Below are 17,326 nucleotides of genomic sequence, written 5' to 3' on the forward strand. Positions count from 1 at the left end.
TCTTCCCAGGCCATCCTGAACAGAGATGGTAGGCTGCAGCTGCTCTTTGAAGGGGTTTCTCAGTTCCTTGCTACATGTGTTACTACATAGAACTGTTTGAGGGGCCTCACAGTCTAGTAGATAGATGACTTCCCCAAAAGTGAGCAGCCCCAAGGACAAGGCGGAAGCTTCAGGTCCTTTCATAACCAAGCTTCTTGTGTGCATTATTGTTTTCAAAATATCTTTTGAGGTGCGCAGTCACCCTCAGCACAGGTGGAACTGTGCCACGGGTGTGAATACCAGGAAGCAAGAGTCATCTGGAGGTCTGCTTAGATTGGCTGCATGTCTGATATTCCTATCCCTGGTCAAGACCTGTGGCAATAATTGACATTTTACCTCTTGGTCTCTGACACTACATTCAGCTGAGAGTTCATCATTGGTTTGCAAATTCCGTCAGTGTTACTGGGAAGTGGGAGTGCGGCCCCACTTTTCTAAGGAGGAAATAAGTCCAGTGGGTGGGGAATGTGATGGGGATCTATCACTGCGGTTTTAAGAGGTTCCTGTGAAGGGACTGAGAGGTAAGGATGAAGAAGTCGTGGTGACTCTGAGCAGTGGTTTATGCAGAGGTTTGCGCTGACTGCATCTCCCTGCTCTGTACCAGCGTGTCCGGAGTGGCGACTGGAAGGGATACACAGGCAAAGCCATCACAGACGTCATCAACATCGGCATTGGCGGCTCTGACCTGGTGAGGAGAGGGTTATTTTGGGATGGGTGAGGGGTTGAACCTACCTGTCCCACCCAGGTCTTTGGTTTCTCCAGGGATAGGGCCTGGAATCTTGCTCTCTGATGCTGCATCTCTCCACAGGGACCCCTCATGGTGACGGAAGCCCTTAAGCCGTACTCTTCAGGAGGTCCCCAGGTGTGGTTTGTCTCCAACATTGATGGGACCCACATTGCCAAAACCCTGGCCAACCTGAACCCTGAGACTTCCTTGTTTATCATCGCCTCCAAGGTATGGGCCCTTGGAGGGATGGAGGGATGGGTACTCTGCCATTGCCCCAGGCGTTGGAGCTGCAGGACTGGTTCTGAGTGAACCATGCTTTGTGGATAGGATCGCTGTAGCGGCTCTCAGACTGTTGTTCCCTTATCGGGCAGCAGATATGGTTGGTCAGTTTGAACCTTTGTCCTAAGTCTCACGCTTCTTTGTAGAACCTCTGCTGAGTCTGGGACTGTGGTTTTTTACAGATTTGTCCCTTACCTTTGCTTTTTTCCTGATTGCAGAGGCATGTCCCAATAATACAGAGGCTTTATCATTAGTATTTATGCCTTCTGTACTCACTTTAATGCACATAAGATTAAGCAGTCCATTTGCGGAGGGGGTGGTAGCACATGCCTGTGATCCCAGCACTTGGGAGGCTGAGACAGGAGGATCACTGCAAGTTTGAGGCCAGCCTGGGCTACATAGTGAGTTCAGAGACAGCCTGAACTACTTAATGAGATCCTTTGTAAAAAAAAACAAATGAATGCATGCATTTTATCTGAATTCTGAGACACAGCTGGCCTGGGTAGAAGAGCGCCCCAGTCTAACTCAGCTCCAGGGCGGTGACCTGGACTTTGTCCGGTGGGATTCCAGGTTTGTAGCATTTCTTAGGGTCCTCCCTCTGGTTGTAAAGTGCTGGGCTCACAGGGTAATCGTGCTACACCCAAGCCCCTGCCTCAGACACAGCTGCGACGACTGGGTCAGTGGGTGTGTGGGATGTCGCTGACCTGTGTGTCTTGCTCCTTGTGACATACGGGCACCAGCACAGCTTCTGCTGCTGAGCCCTGGCTAGGGGCCGCTCCTGACCCTGAGTAGTGGCTGAGTCCTGTGCTCTCTGGTTGCAGACCTTTACCACCCAGGAGACCATCACCAATGCAGAGACGGCAAAGGAGTGGTTTCTCATGTCTGCCAAGGATGTGAGTGGGCAGTGGGGCCTCCCTGGAGGGTGGGTGGACAGTGGGCAGGGTGTAGGCTGGGAAGAACAGAGCGAGCCACTTGTCCCGCTGAATGGCCTTATTTCTTCTAAAGTTGGGAACAAAAGGTAGCTTTCCTGGCACCTGCCTTTCTTTTGTGATTCTTCATGCTCACTTTGTCCGCCCCAGGCACACCAAACAAGTCAGAGTGAGCTCTAACTTGCTAAACGCCCTTTTATTTTTTACGATGCTAGGACTGAGGGCCCTTTCTTCCTTCCTTTCTCTTCGGTGGTGCTGGGATTAAGGGCCCTTTCCTGCACCTCCTTGGCCCTGGCAGATCATCTCTGCTCCTGGCTTCGCTCATTCACAGAGGCCTGTTGTCCTCCCTGGGCCCTGTATGGCAGATAGGTGCGCTGGCAGGCTGGCCTATGACTGTTCTGCCTTCTTGACCTTGACCTTGACGTGGGCCCTTCCCATAGCCTCAGAACCAAGGACTGGGAAGAGTCAGTCCAGCAGGCCTTGCTTTCTGCAGCTGCAGGATCCTCCCCCTTGGGTGGCTCCACTTGGGTGGCGTTGGTATAACTTTGCATCTGTTTCTTGTAGGCTTCTGCAGTGGCAAAGCACTTTGTTGCCCTCTCTACCAACACGGTAAGTGTTTGTGTGGCTTCCCGTGCTCCCTCCCTGGGAGAGCCCAGGCCATGTCATGGGCATAGTCTCTCAGGAAACATGAGCTGAGCTGAGATGTGGTTCATAGGTTTGGGGCATAAGTGAAGCCCCAGGGAAAAGATGTGACTTTTTCCTGCCAGTGCTTGTGTGAGGTAGTAATGCCGGCATTAGCACCCACCTGCCGGTTCTCACAGTCTGCCTGGTGTGGAGCCTGTGCACGGTTTGGAGGTTTGAGGCAGGCCCGGCAGATGTGCTGTGGGCAGATGTGCACAGCACTCAGAAGCTTTCAGAGCCCAACTGGGGCGCTGCACTGTGCTGGGCTGCAGCAGAGCTAGAAAGCCATCCAGGGCTTCCTGACAGCCCAGCCCCCCACCTTCACCACCACTGCAGACCTGTCCACTGGGGGGCACCACACCACCCTTGTCTGTTCTCTGTAGACAATGATTACACTGCCTAGGGCTTCTCCTGCTGGGGAATAGGTAAGGGGCTGCAGGCCATGCCTGCCCTGGGACCTACACACCTGAAGAACGGGATTGTTACCTCTTTAGGGCTCTCTGGGTAGTCATCTCCCAGGTGTGGGAAGGGCTAGGCAGCTGTCCAGGCTGTGTTTCCTACCTGGCGAGGCTTTTGCCTGTGCTCAGGTTCTAGCCCTAGGCTGTGGTGCCCCGATGTCCTGGGCGGGGCATTCTCTGTTACCCCTGCAGTTCTGAGTGGTACAGAGCCCTGTGTGGGTCTCACCACAGGGGGTGGGGAGGGGGAGAACAGGAAGCTCTGCTGGAAGCGGATCCTGGGCCCTACCCTCCACTCAGAGGTTGCCCCACCCTGCCCCACATGGGGCTAGGAAGAGGGTGAGCGGGTCCTGCAGCTCGTCTGGCACAGTTCCTCGCTTCCTGGGACACCTGTTCTTGCCTAGCTAGTAGATGCTTCTTTTAACATTTTCCCCGTTGCCCTTTTTAGGCCAAAGTGAAGGAGTTTGGAATTGACCCTCAAAACATGTTCGAGTTCTGGGATGTAAGTACAGGCATCTCCTGTGCTGGGTGCAGTGCGTGTCCTTTGCCAGTTTAAGGCTGTTGAGCCACAGATGGAGGGGTCCCTGAGGTCAGGTCAGCGTTTATTGAGCTCCTGCTGCATGCCAAACTTGGAGAGGCACAGAGGCCCTTAGAGAGGCTTGCAGGTCGAGAGTGAGGGCTCCGCCGTCACATGTAGCAGGGCTGAGTGTGGAGGGCCAGGTTTCAGTCCCCTGGACCCTGCCAGCAACACCCACTCTAGGGTAACCAGAGCCGCCCCTGAGCTGAGTTATTCTCAGTGATGACCTTTCTCCAAGCCACAGCCACAATCTGTAAAGGTCAAGGGGCAGGTTGAGGCAGGAGGTGGGACCTGGGAGACTGGGAAAAGAGTGACAGCTGGAGGGTGGCGGGGAGGAGGTGCCAGTCCCGGGCAGCTTGCACAGCAAACCTTGCTTCAAGTAACAGCCCGCTCTGCGGTGAGAGGTGGTCATGTGGACTCAACCTCTGCTGGAGCCAAGTGCCGCTTACCTGAGTGCAGCAGTGCTGGAGGGCTTGGGGTGCAAGGATGCTGTGCAGGGTGGGCTCTGTGGATGAAGGGGGCTTGGCTGGACATTTGTGTAGTGATCTAACACGTGGCTGTGGCAGGCATACCCATGCGGGCCTTGCCCACCCAAGCATTGTCCCACTGGCCTTTGTGTGGAGACTTTGCTTGGTGGAAGCATCTATCACAACCTTATTTGAAAGCTCTAGGCTGGGTGTAGTGGCGCACACCTGTAATCCCAGCACTCAGGAGGCTGAGGCAGGAGGATTGTGGCAAGTTCTAGACCAACCTGGGCTACAAAGTGAGCTCAAGGCCAGCCTGAACTGCATAGTGAGACCCTGTCTCAAAAAGACAAAACAAAACAAAGTAAAACAGAAAGATCTAAAAGCCTTTTTATGCCAGGTATAGAGGTGTGCACCCGTAACCCTAGCACTCTACCAGGCTGAGGCAGAAGGATCCTAAGTTTGAGCCCAGCCTGGGCAATTTAGTTACTTACTGAGACCTAGATAAACAGTAAAATATAGCCAGGCACATAGTTGGGTGCAAAGGCCCTGGGATCAATCCTTAGTACTGTAAAAACAAACGGAAAACCTTTTGCTGCTGGGGTCTGGGAGAGAAAGAAGCCCCAGTGCACAAAGCCATTTGTTGTGTATAATGAGTTAACTTCTTTCTAGAATGGGACTAGTTATGTACCATCCTTGGAAGAATTGAGAAGACTCACTCAAAGCATTTTCTGCTTTCCCTGGCTCAGCTAAGGAACCCCAGTGGGGAACCTGTGCAGCTTCTAACAAATGTTGCATGCATGGTAAAGAAGAGAAGGCATCTTTCCCTTGCTTCCTGGGATTTGGTTCCTGAGCAGCTGGTGGGCAAGGACGTATAGGTGCCCCTGCCAGCCAAGGAACACAGCGGAACAGGGTTCTCACTGACCGTAACTGCCCAGCATGTGAGGAGAAGCTGGGTTGTGACTTAGGGAAGGAGTAGGTCTTGCACAGAAGGCCTAGGAATGACTGTAGGGCACAGGAACATAGAGCCAGGGCAGGTGAATGAGGCCAGGAGGGATCAGCAAAGGCCTCTGGGGCCACATAGCACATCACCTGGAGGAGGGACTAGGATAGGTACTGCTGAATCAAGATGATGATACAGGGCCGGGGAGATAGCTCAGTGGCACAGCACCTGCCTGGCAAGTGCAAGGTCCTGAGTTCAATTCCCGGGACCAAAAAGAAAAAAAAAGTTAAGAAGATGGTATCTAAGGAAGCTAAGGACAGGTATAGGTGAAGTCTCTGGAGCCGGGGTCTCCGACGAGACAAAGGCATGAGGTCAGGCAGAGGGATTCAGCGCTGGCCCTTAGGTGCGATCGGAAGAGTCCAGTCTGGTAGAGGTAGGTGCACGCAATGAGACTGCGTCTGTGGGGTCTGTCTTGGGCAGTGTCCTGGGTCCGGCAGAGGTACTGTGTAACTTGGAGTCGCTCAGGACTTGGCTTGAGGCATCACGCAGCAGAGCTAACTTGGGCTGGAGAGATCTGAAGAGGAGCCAGGAAAGGTATAGTGAGTTTAGAGCAGGAACCAGGACAAGGAAAGGTACAGGTGAGGTTTGTGAATTCTGGACACAGGTATTTAGAGGTGGTTCTCTCCGATGAGGTCTGGGGAGCCAGCGTCACGTACAGGTGCTTAACTCGTGGTTGGCTCATCCCTCGGGAGGTGTTGAGAACCAGGACTGGGCAAACGCAGATCAGCCCCATGATTCTCTGTGTACTGACCAGGTAGGATGGGCGGAGAGCACGCTCCTCAGAGGCAGCTGAGGATCCCTAACAAGTCCGAGGAGTGGTCTGTGGCCTCAGGTCTGGCTGAGCAGCCCAGATGCGGGAGAGGGAGGAATGTGCCTGATGATGAAGGGCGAAGGACTCGGGGTCGGGGTCAGGAGAGGCACAGGCGGGGGCACCGAAGGGTTGTGCCACTACATTGCAGTCAGGTGTGGCCTCGCACACCTGTGAATGCCAGCCTTTGGGAGGCTGAGGCAGGAGGATCATAAGGTCAAGGCCATCCTGGGCTATATAACAAGTTCAAGGCCAACCTAGAACATATGAGGCTCTGTTGCCAAAACAAACAAACAAACAAAAAAACTAAACTGAAATGCAGTTTGAGAGGCTTATAGTAGGTAAAGATTTGGAGATTGAAGTCTATAGGATGAAACGTGTGAGGCCCAAGTCAGCCAGATACTGAGTAAGTTCTCTCCAGGTTCCCTGCAGGAGGTAAGCAGCAGGGCGCTCTAGGTCTGTTTGGTTAAGTGTGTGTCAGGTGTGGTTTGTAGGCTGTGTCTGAGGTCTCAAGAGCTGGGGTCAGAGAAAGGTGCTTTCTCAGTGAGATGAGCTTTTAGAGTCCATATGAGGAGGCAGGTTTGGCACGTGCAGATAGAACTGCAGATAGAACTGCACAGGCATTGGAACTATAGGCGGGGGCAGGGGAGACAGTCTGGTGAGGATGAGAACAATCCATGACTGGGGCCAGGTAACGTCTAAGCAGCTGTGGTGATGGCCAGGTGGGGGGCCCAGGGCCCTCTGGGAAAACACTGATGTGCTGGCATCAGGTAAGAGGCTGTGGAGCTGTAGCCATCTGGAAAATTATGAAGCAGGTCTGGCAGGAGAGGATTGCAGAGTTGAGGTGAGACACAATTTTGTGCTGTGGGGCCTCACAGGTAAGGTCTGAGCTCCTCAGGTAGGCCCTAGTTTGTTTGCCAAGTCTGAGAAGCTGGCTCCAGCACAGTGGGTAGAGTTTCTCAGGTAATTCGGTCTGCAAAGCCAAGGGTAAGCAAAGGTAGGTTGGTCTGAAAAGCCAGAGTTAAAGTCATTAAACTCTGTTTCACATTTGAGGTCAGGCATAGGTAGAGAGAGCTGCTCTGTCAGGTGAGACCTGAGAAACCAGGACTGGGGTCATCTGGATTGTGGTGTTGATGGCTGGGGAAGTGGAGGGAAGATGTGGAGAGGGAACTGGGTCTCACGGGTTTGAGATCTGAGGAACTGCGATCGGGCGCACATGAGTATCTGTGAATCTCCTAGGTAGGTTGAGATTGGTAGGAAGAACTTTGCCTTTTGTGTGAGGCTGAGGCATTGTGGCCGGGCAGCGTGGCATGGAGCCTCCTGAGTAAGGTCTAGGGAGCATGTATCTGACACAGGTTTGTATCTTTGGGTCTGTCCAGTCCGAGGAATGTGAGGCGGAGCAGTAGGCGGAGCAGAGCTTGTCAGGTAAGGTCTGCGGAGGCTTCACTCAGCTGGCTGTGTCCAGGGAGCCAAGAAGTCATAGTCAAGCTTGGGTAGGAAGACATGAATGTGCTGGGTGAGGAATAAGCAACTGAGGTGTGAAGTACGGGTAGGCAGAGTGGCCATCCGGGCCCTATCTCAGGAGCCATGATGAAGCGCAGGAAGGGTATGCTTGCCAACAGGTACAGTCTCTGACAGGCAGACAGAGCTGGCCCACCGAAGGCAGTGTGCGGACCCAGAGTCAAGCTCGGGTAGGTACAGCTGGCCATCCGTGTGTGGTCTGAGGAACCAGAGCTCTATACAGGTAGGCAGAGCTGGCCCGTGAGGTATGGTCTGAAAAGCCAGGTTCGTGTACTTGTAGGCACAGCTGCCATCCAGGTGTTTCCTGGGGAGACGGGTCTTAGACACATAGAGCTGGTCTGCCAGGTGGTTCTTGAGGCCTGAAGAGTTCGGGCTGAACACATGTAGGTGAAGTTGGCTGTTTTAGAAAGTGGACTTAGGCAAATGTATATAAACCTGGGTCTTTGTAGTAAACGTACCAAACCAGGTGGAGGCTCAGGTAGGTAAAGCTGGCTATCCACGTGGAGTATCAGGGTCTGGAGTTAGGCGCAGGTATGAACTGGCCTTTCATGTGGATCTGAGGAGCTAAATCACACATGAGTAAATGGAGGTAGCCTCCGAGGAGTGGTTTGAGGAGTGTGGGTCAAGCATAGGTAGACAGAACTGGCCTGCCAGGTGAGGTCAAAGGCACCAAGGTCAAGCTAAAGGTAGAGCTGACCCATCAAATGCAGTGCAAGAAGCCAGGGCCAAGCCCAGGTGGGTAGAGCTGGCTTATCAGGTATGGTTTCAGGAGCCCAAGTCCTATATAGGTAAGTAGAGCTGACCATCCAGGTGTGGAGTTAGGAACCAGAGTCATGTACAGGTAGGCAGAGCTGGTCTGCCAAAAGTGTCTTGAGGGCTGAACACAGGTAGGTAGAGTTCGGTTTTGTGGAGATTAACTGAGGCACAGGTTCTTCACGGTGAGGCTTATGTGAGTGGTGCAGTCTCTTGGGTCAGACTCACAGCCCTGGGGTCTAGAGTGCTGTGGATCTTGCAGGAAGTCTGTAGGCCCTTTGTACAGATATGATCAGGTAAGGGTGGGCTCTCTCAAGCACGGACACTTCAGGTAGGGCTAGGTACACCTAGGATCTTGCAGATGAAGTTCTTGGGGCATGATTCTGGCTTGGGTGTATTGACCCAGATCTTAGAGGTTAGGCCTGGGGAGCATGGCTTAGTCACAAGTTGGTAGAACACCTCTGAGGGGTCTCTGCAGTGCAGGCATGCAGTTACCTCCTGGTGAGGTTGCTGATGCTGAGAGGAAACTGAAGTTTTTAGTGTTGGATTTATCTGGCTCTATCCTCAGCCAGACCGGATAGAGACTGCTGGGATTAGGACCATGTTCATAGAGTGGGAGCTCTAGGAAGGTGTGAGGAATGGGAGTTGGGCTCAGGGAGCCGGACCTGAGTCTGTCACTTGACGGGGAAGGGTCCAAGTTAGGCACAGACTATCAGTAAATGGAAAGCCTAGCTATCGGCAGTGATGTCTGGAACGTGGTTCTGCCAGGTATGTAAGCCTGCAGCGGAGGCATCAGAGTTGCACACAGGTGAGCAGAGCTAAGTCGCCCATGGGAAGCCACGGCATCTATACCCAGTGCTGGTTCTGTCAGTGAGTCTGACAGGGTCAGTTTGGAAGAGGTATATAAGCATGTCTTTAGGTGGGTCCTTGCTACCTGCGGTCTGACACAAAAGTGCCCCAGGTTTGATAGGTAAGTGGGTAGGGCAAGGTCTAGCCCAGGAATACTTACTTGGTTGTTACTGGTTAGGGCTGAGAAAGAGAGCCAGATATAGGTGTGGCCTTCAGCGGTAAGGTCAAGCACAGGTAGGTCCAAGTAGGTGAGAAAACCAAGATGATCATAGGTATGTGTACCTAGATCCGAGCAGTGAGGGGCCAGGAGCATCTAGACCAGGTAGGAGAAGTAGAATGCCCTGAACAGGGGCATCTGCCTGTTCTCAGCACCCCCGCCAGGTTGACAGCCACCGCTCAGACAGTGCAGAGGTCTGAGGATCCATAACCTGTCTAGAAGGTCTTTAGTGTTGCTATCTTGTTGGCATAGGGTCCTAGTTGTCCGAATGAGGGAAGAGGTAGGATCTTACCTGGTTAAGTAAGGTGAGGCCTGATGGACCAAGGCAGGAGGCACAGAACATCCACCCGACTAAGGTATGGTAAGAGCGGCCCTTTGCAGGTGAAGGTAGGTCTACAAACCCATGGAAGTCTGCACATGGAAGGTGAATGGTTCAGGTCATCATCCTTGCTGGGCTGTCCTAGAAGCTGAACCTGAGGACCCGGTCCCAGGCGAGGTCAGTGCATGGGTCTGTCAGTCTGAGGGCTGGTGGTCTGCTGAGGTCCAGTTGCTAGAACTGAGCCCGTTAGGTAAGATGTCAGAGGCTTGGTCAAGGATGGCATGATGTGTGGGACTGTGTCCATCAGGTAGGGCTCCCCTAAAACCTGGCCTCTCTCGGGTGCAAGGCCCCGACATTCATCCTGTTGTCCAAGCCGAGAACCTCTGAGCCACACTTCTCGTTTGCCCAGTCCCTCCTATGTGACAGAAGTCCCTGCGTAGTTCTCTGCATGCCCCAGCCCACAGTCTTGCCATTTTCTGGAGAACCACTGGGGCTCGGGAGTGGATCTTGGGCTTCAGTCTCACCTCACACACAGACTTTGGTTCTCCAGCCTCACTCCCTGCTTTATCTTCTATGTTGTACTGTGCTTCCTCCTGCCCAGCCTTTCTTGGCAGGCTTCTAGGAGATAATTAAGTCCTAACACCAATCCACCCATTGTATGTGCATGCGAAAGGCCATGCTTTGCATATAGAAGAGTTGAGAGTGAGGTTATTCAAGTAATTTTCTCTGGGGCTTAATCCTTTCACTGTTGAGAGAGGCTCCTCTTGCTGCAGGACCTTTGCATATGCTCTTCTGGTTGATGGAATGCTTTCTCAGTGTTCCTGTGGATAATACCCGCTCATTTTTCACCTGGCAGATTTCCTTTATAATTGATCTCTACCATATTTACTTTTTTCCAAGTTCATGGGTTCACATTTATTGGCATGCTTTTGTTATTTTTGTTTTGGTTTGGTTGGTTTTGATTTTTTTTTGAGACAGGGTCTTGCTGTGTAGTCCAGGCTATCCTTAAACTCACTGTGTAACCCAGCCCTCAAACTCAGGGCAGTCCTCCTCTGGCATAAGTATTTATCTCTCTTCCTCATTCAACTGCTTGTGTTGCCTGTGCTAGGAATGTGGTAGGTAATTCATAAATAGTTGCTGCAAAGATACTTATAGAGCTCCAAAGATCCTGATAATACAGCATATAGTCTGCAGGTATGGCTTGAGGAGGCACAGTGTGAGCTGTAGGCCTAGGTGTGTCTCCGAACCAAGGCTGAGAAGATCAGTGAAGCCCAGGTATAAGGCACTAGGCCTGTGTCCCAGGAGGCCCGAGTTTCAAGGTGTCAGTATTGCCCAGGGAGTCAGGAATGGGCTTAGGGAGGAGGTTATGGTTCTGTCAGGATCTGAGGAGACAGGGCCTGGGAAAGGTAGGAGGCATTGGGTCAGTGTTCAGGAAGTTGGGCATGGTCATGGGAATGGCCCTGCCAAGACCAGGTGCTTGGGTATAAGGTCTTGCACGGAGGCAAGACCAGGCACAGGTAGCGGGTGCTGAGTCTGTCATTGTCCAAGGAACTGTACCTGGGCGTAGGTGTGAAAAACTGGGCCTGGGGCCTCTCACGGGTGTGAGGCCTTGGGCCTGTCAGTGTCTGAGGAGGCCAACAAACAGGCACAGGTGTGAGGCTTTGGCCTTTCACATGCTAAGGAGGTCAGGTCTGGAAGGTGTGAGGCTCTGTCAGTGTCCCAGGACGCAAGTAAGGCACAGGTACAGGGCTGTAGTCAGTCGGTGTCCGAGAAGGGATGTGTAAGTGTCTAAGGAGGCAGGGTAGGTACAGGTATACGGCTGTGGGTTTGTCAGTGACCGTGAGGGCAGGTAAGACACAGGTATGAGGCTCTGGGTCTGTCAGTGTCCCAGGAGGAAGGTGAGGCCCAGGTATGAGACCGGGTCTGCCAAGTTCCAAGGAGGATGGTGAGGCGCAGGTATGAGACGGGGTCTGCCAGGTTCCGAGGAGGAAGGTGAGGCACAGGTACGACACTAGGTCTGCCACTATCCAGGAAGGAAGATGAAGCACAGGTATGAGACTGGGTCTGCCAGGTTCTGAGGAGGAAGGTGAGGCACAGGTACGAGGCTGGGTCTGCCACTGTCCGAGGAGGTGGGGGAGGCACAGGTACGAGCCTGGGTCTGCCAGTGTCGGAGGAGGAGGTAGGCACAGGTATGTGGCTTTCTGTCAGTGTCTGAGGAAGCAGGTTAAGCACAGGTAGGAGGCAGTAGGTCTGCCCGTGTCTGAGGAGGCAGGAGCTGACACAGGCACAAGACTCTGTGCATGTCAGTGTCTGAGGAGGTGAGCTAGACACAGGAACCAGGCTCTGGGTCTTCCAGGAGACAGGATCCGCCCTGGTAGGTGTTTGCTCAAGTCTGTGGCTCTGGTCAGCCCAGAGAGTCGCCAGCGCCTGGCCTGCTGTCTTGCTTGCCGGAGGTGGGTTTGGCCCAGGTCCCCTGGGCTGCACCTGTGGAAGAGCAGCGCTCTCCAGGCCCAAGCTGATGGCAGGAGGGAGGGGGGCGGGGTGCGCTGGCCCTCCCTCAGCACCTTCTCCTGTCTCTCCTAGTGGGTAGGTGGACGCTACTCGCTGTGGTCAGCCATCGGACTCTCCATCGCGCTGCATGTGGGTGAGTGCGGGTTTGAGTCTCGCAGCCCCCAAGCGGGGGTGGATGATACTGCAGTGTCAGCTCAGGGGAGGGGGTTCTTCTGTCCCTGAACGCTTTGCTGTCCGCACAGGCTGCTGGCCTCTCTGCTCTTAGCCGGAACACTTCTTTCAGGTCTGGGAGGAAAGGAAGCCTGAGTTCTCTTTTGGGTTGAGGCTGGCTTTTCTCCATCTCTCCTGACTGCAGCTCTGTTGTCTCCGGGCCTAGGGCAAGTTAGAGCTGACTCTGTGCTCAGGGCCAGCTCTGATGAGCAAGGCGTTCATTCCGCAGGGCTCAGTTCTCCCAGCTGCTGTCTCTTCTGGCTCTACTTCCAGCCTTTCTTGGTCCCCGAAGAGGCTGTACCCACCACCAGGAGGATACAGCTTGTGGCTCTTTCTGTTGACCCTGCTTTTGTGTTGCAGGTTTTGACAACTTCGAGCAGCTGCTTTCAGGAGCTCACTGGATGGTGAGTGCTGAGCGGCCGGGGACGTGCATGTCAGTCCAGCTCCCTCTGGCCCTCCCCAGCAGCTGCTCAGCTCCTGCCCACCCTGCTCTCGTTTCAGGACCAACACTTCCGAACGGCACCCCTGGAAAAGAACGCCCCCGTCCTCCTGGCGCTGCTGGGGGTCTGGTACATCAACTGCTTTGGGTGTGAGACACAGGCCTTGCTGCCCTATGACCAGTACCTGCACCGTTTTCCTGCCTACTTCCAGCAGGTATCAACTGCCAGGCTAGGCCTTGGAGTGGACAGGGCCTGTTGGGTCCTGGGAGGTCCACGGGCCCTGGTGCCAGCTCCTCCAGAAACTCCTTGCCCTTGGGCCTGGCCAGATCCCACGTACGCTCTGCTTGGGGTGCGCTTGGCAACCAAGACTTGACGCATCTTAGTGTCAGTTGAGTTTGACCACTGTGTTGGGGCATGACTGGCTGTCATGGTGCCCTGGCCACTCGGGCCCTGGCTGGGCTCCAGACATGGGTCTCAGCTGGGGTCACTTCCTTCTTGGACGTCATTTGGCCTGTCTGCCATAGGGTGAGGCTGTGGGCTAAGACCACTGTGCCCTTGCACTGCCTTAAAAAAATGGGTTCATACCCCATCGATGCTGCTTCTGTGGGCTACCCCCAGAACTCTGGACTCCCCCTAGACTCTGCAGAATCCTTAAAAATGAGGAGCCCCTCCTTGTGTCCCAGAAAGCCCTTCCACATCTGTCCCTGCTTTTTTTAGTAAGACTAGTCCCCGCCCTGCACCCTGGGCTCCTTGGGGCAGGCTCGGTAGATGATCCCCAACATCGGCAGGTGAATCCTGCGATTGAAAGAGGGTTAAATTCCCCAGGTCACAGCTGCTCCTCAGAAGAGCCTGCCCCTCCCTTAAGAAATCAGTTGAAGGTTTTGTTACCAGCTTTGTTTTTGTTGCTTTTATTATTTCGTTTTTGTTTGGGTGCTAGGGATTAGGCTTAGGACTTATATATACAAGTCAAGCATTACATCACGGAGTCCCAGATTTTGTTTTTTTTTTTTGAGGTCATCTACCCACCTCTAGACCCAGCTTCTGATCATGGGTCCTTCCTGTAGAGGAGTCTAGGTCAGAACATTTGGGAGCCCGTGGACAACAGTTTAGGGTCTATCTTACGGCCTGGGGCATCGTAGGTAGCACCTGAGTGTAGTACAGGAAGGAGCAAAACTTGCAGATGGGGTCTGAGCTTCTGTTCGCATTCCAGGGTGACATGGAGTCCAATGGGAAGTACATCACCAAGCCAGGCGTCCGTGTGGACCACCAGACGGGCCCTATTGTGTGGGGGGAGCCAGGGACCAACGGCCAGCACGCATTTTACCAGCTCATCCACCAAGGTAGGGCCCATCCGACCTGGGCAGGGGTGGTGCTGAGGAGGACACAGGTGTGATGGCAGGGCCTTGGCCTTTAGGTTAGTGCCCCACTGTGAGCTGTGTGGCAGCTCGCATGGGGTGGGGTTGCATAGGTAACCATTGTCCTTCCCAGGCACCAAGATGATACCCTGTGACTTCCTCATCCCGGTTCAGACACAGCACCCAATACGGAAGGGTCTGCATCACAAGGTAAGGACCCTGTGCTAACCCTGGTACTCTCTCTCAGGCTCAACCACATCTGGATCTCCTAAGGACTTCCTGTGAAGCCACCTACTTTCCCTAGCTTGTGGCTCCTTTCATCTTGGAACTAGCAGTGGCAGACCACATATTTTTTGGTTTTTGTGGTACTAGGAATTGAAAGCAGGGATTTCACACTGAACTGCATCCCACCCCTTTTTATTTTATTTTTTATTTTGAGACAGGGTCTTGCTAAGTTGCTGTATTGCACAGACTTATTGGACTTAAAGTCACTCACAGTCCTCCTGCCTTAGCCTCCCAGAAAGCTGGGATTATTTATTTACTTACTTATTTAGTCTTTTTGAGATAGGGTCTCACTATGCAGTTCAGGCCGGCCTTGAGCTCACTTTGTAGCCCAGGCTGGTCTCGAATTTGCAACAATCCTCCTGCCTCAGCCTCCTAAGTGCTGAGATGCATGCACCGCTATGCCTAGCTTATTTTTGTTTATTTTTGAGACAGGTTCTCACTATGTAGTTCAAGCTGACTTTCAACTCACTATGTAGCCACGGCTGGCCTCAAACTCTGATAAACCTCTCCTACCTTAGCCTTGTGAGTAGTGGAATTTCAGGCATGTGCCACCAGACTTAGGTGGTTTTTTTGTTTTGTTTTGTTTTGTTTTTCCGGTACCAGGAATCAAACTCATGACCTTATGCTTGCCAGGCAGGTGCTGTGCTGCTGAGCTAAATCCCTAGCCCCAGATCTAGGTGTTTTTTAATCTTTAACTCTCCTGTATCTCTCTGACTGACTGCTCTCCAATTCTATTTCTCCCTTTTTTTCCCCATATGATTGGACTGGGTTCACTGGATCATCCAGGATAATCTCTCTGTTTAATGTCCATAACTTCAATTGCATATCTAAAACTCATTTTCCCATATGATAAAAACATGCAGGGGCAGGGGGTGGGGATTTAGCTCAGTGACAAAGCACCTGCCTGGCAAACGCAAGGTCATGAGTTCGATTCCTGGAAGAAAAAAAAAAAAAAAAAAAACCAAACAAATAAAAACAAGCAGGGGCATAACAGGGAGGGACAAAGACCCTGGAGCCAAGGTCCTCCCTGTCACAGCAGCAAATGGGGACCCATCTAATTCCCAGCCTAAGTCCCTGAATAGGATTTACTGTGGCTATTTTGGGTGTGTAGAACAGCTTAGGGTTGTGTAGAGAAGGCTTTACTCCGTGACCTAGGGTTGAATTCTGATTCCTTCTGTTATCCAGCGCTGCTGACCTGAGAAGAGAGGTGACAATTCCTGTAGGATTTTTTTTTTTCACCTCCCAGTACTGGTAATGGAACCCAGGGCCTTGTGCATACTCGGACGGTGCTTTCTACCTCTGAGCTTTATCCCTAACCCCCTCTTAGGCTCCTAAAAAGTATATGTTGGCACAGTTGTCGGCAGGGCCCTTGGCAAGTAGTGCATATCCTCCGAGGAGTGATTAGCATTGCTACCCACCCTGTGGTGCCATTGCACGTGCCCTCCCAGCCTTGTCACTTCAGCTGAGCTGTGCAGTGAGTGCCCACACAGGAACTAACCTGGCTCAGGAAGTGCCGGGTGGTCTTGTCCCTTGGCCTGAATCTCCGGCAGTGTTCTCAGGTATTACTGGACATCTCTCTTGTCAGATCCTCCTGGCCAACTTCTTAGCCCAGACAGAGGCCCTGATGAAGGGGAAATCAACCGAGGAGGCCCGGAAGGAGCTCCAGGCTGCTGGGAAGAGTCCAGAGGATCTCGAGAAGCTGTTGCCACACAAGGTCAGCACCGCTGATCTGGAGGGATGATGATGTGGAGGCAGGGCATGGGTTTGCGGTGTGCCTGGCTGTCCTATACAGTGGGAAGCTCTCTCCTCCCAGCCTCTGGCATTCCATTTTAGGGAGCTGGGGCTCAGGATTAATTTAAGGACATTCTTCGTTGTTTTTTGAAGGTCTTTGAAGGAAATCGCCCAACCAACTCTATCGTGTTCACCAAGCTGACACCGTTTATCCTTGGAGCCTTGATTGGTGGGTAGGGGAAATAACCCGCCTGGGCCCAGTGGGATGGGACTAGGGAGGCCCTAACGCGCACTGTCTGCCACCTCTGCAGCTCTGTACGAGCACAAGATCTTCGTTCAGGGCGTCATCTGGGACATCAACAGCTTTGACCAGTGGGGGTGAGTGTGGCTGGGGAGGCTGGAAAACCTGTAGGCTTGAGGGTTTCAGCATCAACACTGAAATCTTACCGTCTTCTTCCTCCGCTCCCTGGCAGGGTGGAGCTGGGAAAGCAGCTGGCTAAGAAAATCGAGCCTGAGCTTGACGGCAGTGCTGCAGTGACCTCTCACGATTCTTCCACCAATGGGTTGATCAGCTTCATCAAACAGCAGCGGGAGGCCAGAACTGAATAAACGTAGCTGCAACCCCAGCTGTGACTTGTCCCTCCTTGCTGTAGTCTGCACTGCATGGTCCTGCCCCTCCCTGCCCAGAGCACCCTCTGGTTTCGGGCTTGGACCACAAGCCCTTTGGGGAAAGTTGGTCTGGAATTAACCACCCCACCCTCTCCAGCCCATTCTTCCTGTTTTCCATCACCTTTCGATCACCTGAAGTGCTTCAGTGCAGCTGTATTTTCTCACCTGTTTCACATGGTTCGTATCCCAAGTAGAAAAATAAAGATGACACAATGGAGGGCGTGGGCTCGGCTTCTTACTGTTTCCTAAGAGGGGGCTCACATGGCAGCCGGAGCGCCCAGTGGAGGAACAGTATGCTTCAGCTCACACTTGGCTGTTAGTGGTGAGCAGGCCTAGGGTGGAACACGAGAGAACAGGGTGGGCTGGGACACAGGCAGTCAGGAGGGCATTTTGGCCTCTAATCAGATACCAGCTCGACTTCCTTCCATGCCTTGCCTCTGTGACTTCCGAAAGATCACCTGTTCTGCTCACTGAATAGTTTTTCAAAGCACAGTAAGATTATGACTA

The 17,326-nt window shown here is 53.0% G+C and overlaps 1 protein-coding gene across 1 annotated transcript in view; it reads left to right on the plus strand.

Annotated features, from left to right (window-relative positions):
* Gpi (glucose-6-phosphate isomerase) overlaps window positions 1–17,036 on the plus strand; it is a 26,555-nt gene extending 9,519 nt beyond the window's left edge. The window contains exons 5-18 of the mRNA XM_005400002.2: window positions 641–724; window positions 845–991; window positions 1,864–1,935; window positions 2,536–2,580; window positions 3,556–3,609; window positions 12,202–12,262; window positions 12,700–12,743; window positions 12,841–12,993; window positions 13,990–14,119; window positions 14,268–14,344; window positions 16,005–16,133; window positions 16,304–16,379; window positions 16,462–16,528; window positions 16,624–17,036. Of these exons, the coding sequence (XP_005400059.1) occupies window positions 641–724; window positions 845–991; window positions 1,864–1,935; window positions 2,536–2,580; window positions 3,556–3,609; window positions 12,202–12,262; window positions 12,700–12,743; window positions 12,841–12,993; window positions 13,990–14,119; window positions 14,268–14,344; window positions 16,005–16,133; window positions 16,304–16,379; window positions 16,462–16,528; window positions 16,624–16,759 (1,275 nt within the window). The 3' untranslated portion in view covers window positions 16,760–17,036. The remainder of the gene's footprint in view (window positions 1–640; window positions 725–844; window positions 992–1,863; window positions 1,936–2,535; window positions 2,581–3,555; window positions 3,610–12,201; window positions 12,263–12,699; window positions 12,744–12,840; window positions 12,994–13,989; window positions 14,120–14,267; window positions 14,345–16,004; window positions 16,134–16,303; window positions 16,380–16,461; window positions 16,529–16,623) is intronic.
* Window positions 17,037–17,326: the final 290 nt, after the last annotated feature.

Source organism: Chinchilla lanigera, unplaced genomic scaffold, assembly GCF_000276665.1.
Source record: "Chinchilla lanigera isolate Chin_1 unplaced genomic scaffold, ChiLan1.0 scaffold00067, whole genome shotgun sequence".
NCBI classification, from domain to species: Eukaryota; Metazoa; Chordata; class Mammalia; order Rodentia; family Chinchillidae; genus Chinchilla; species Chinchilla lanigera.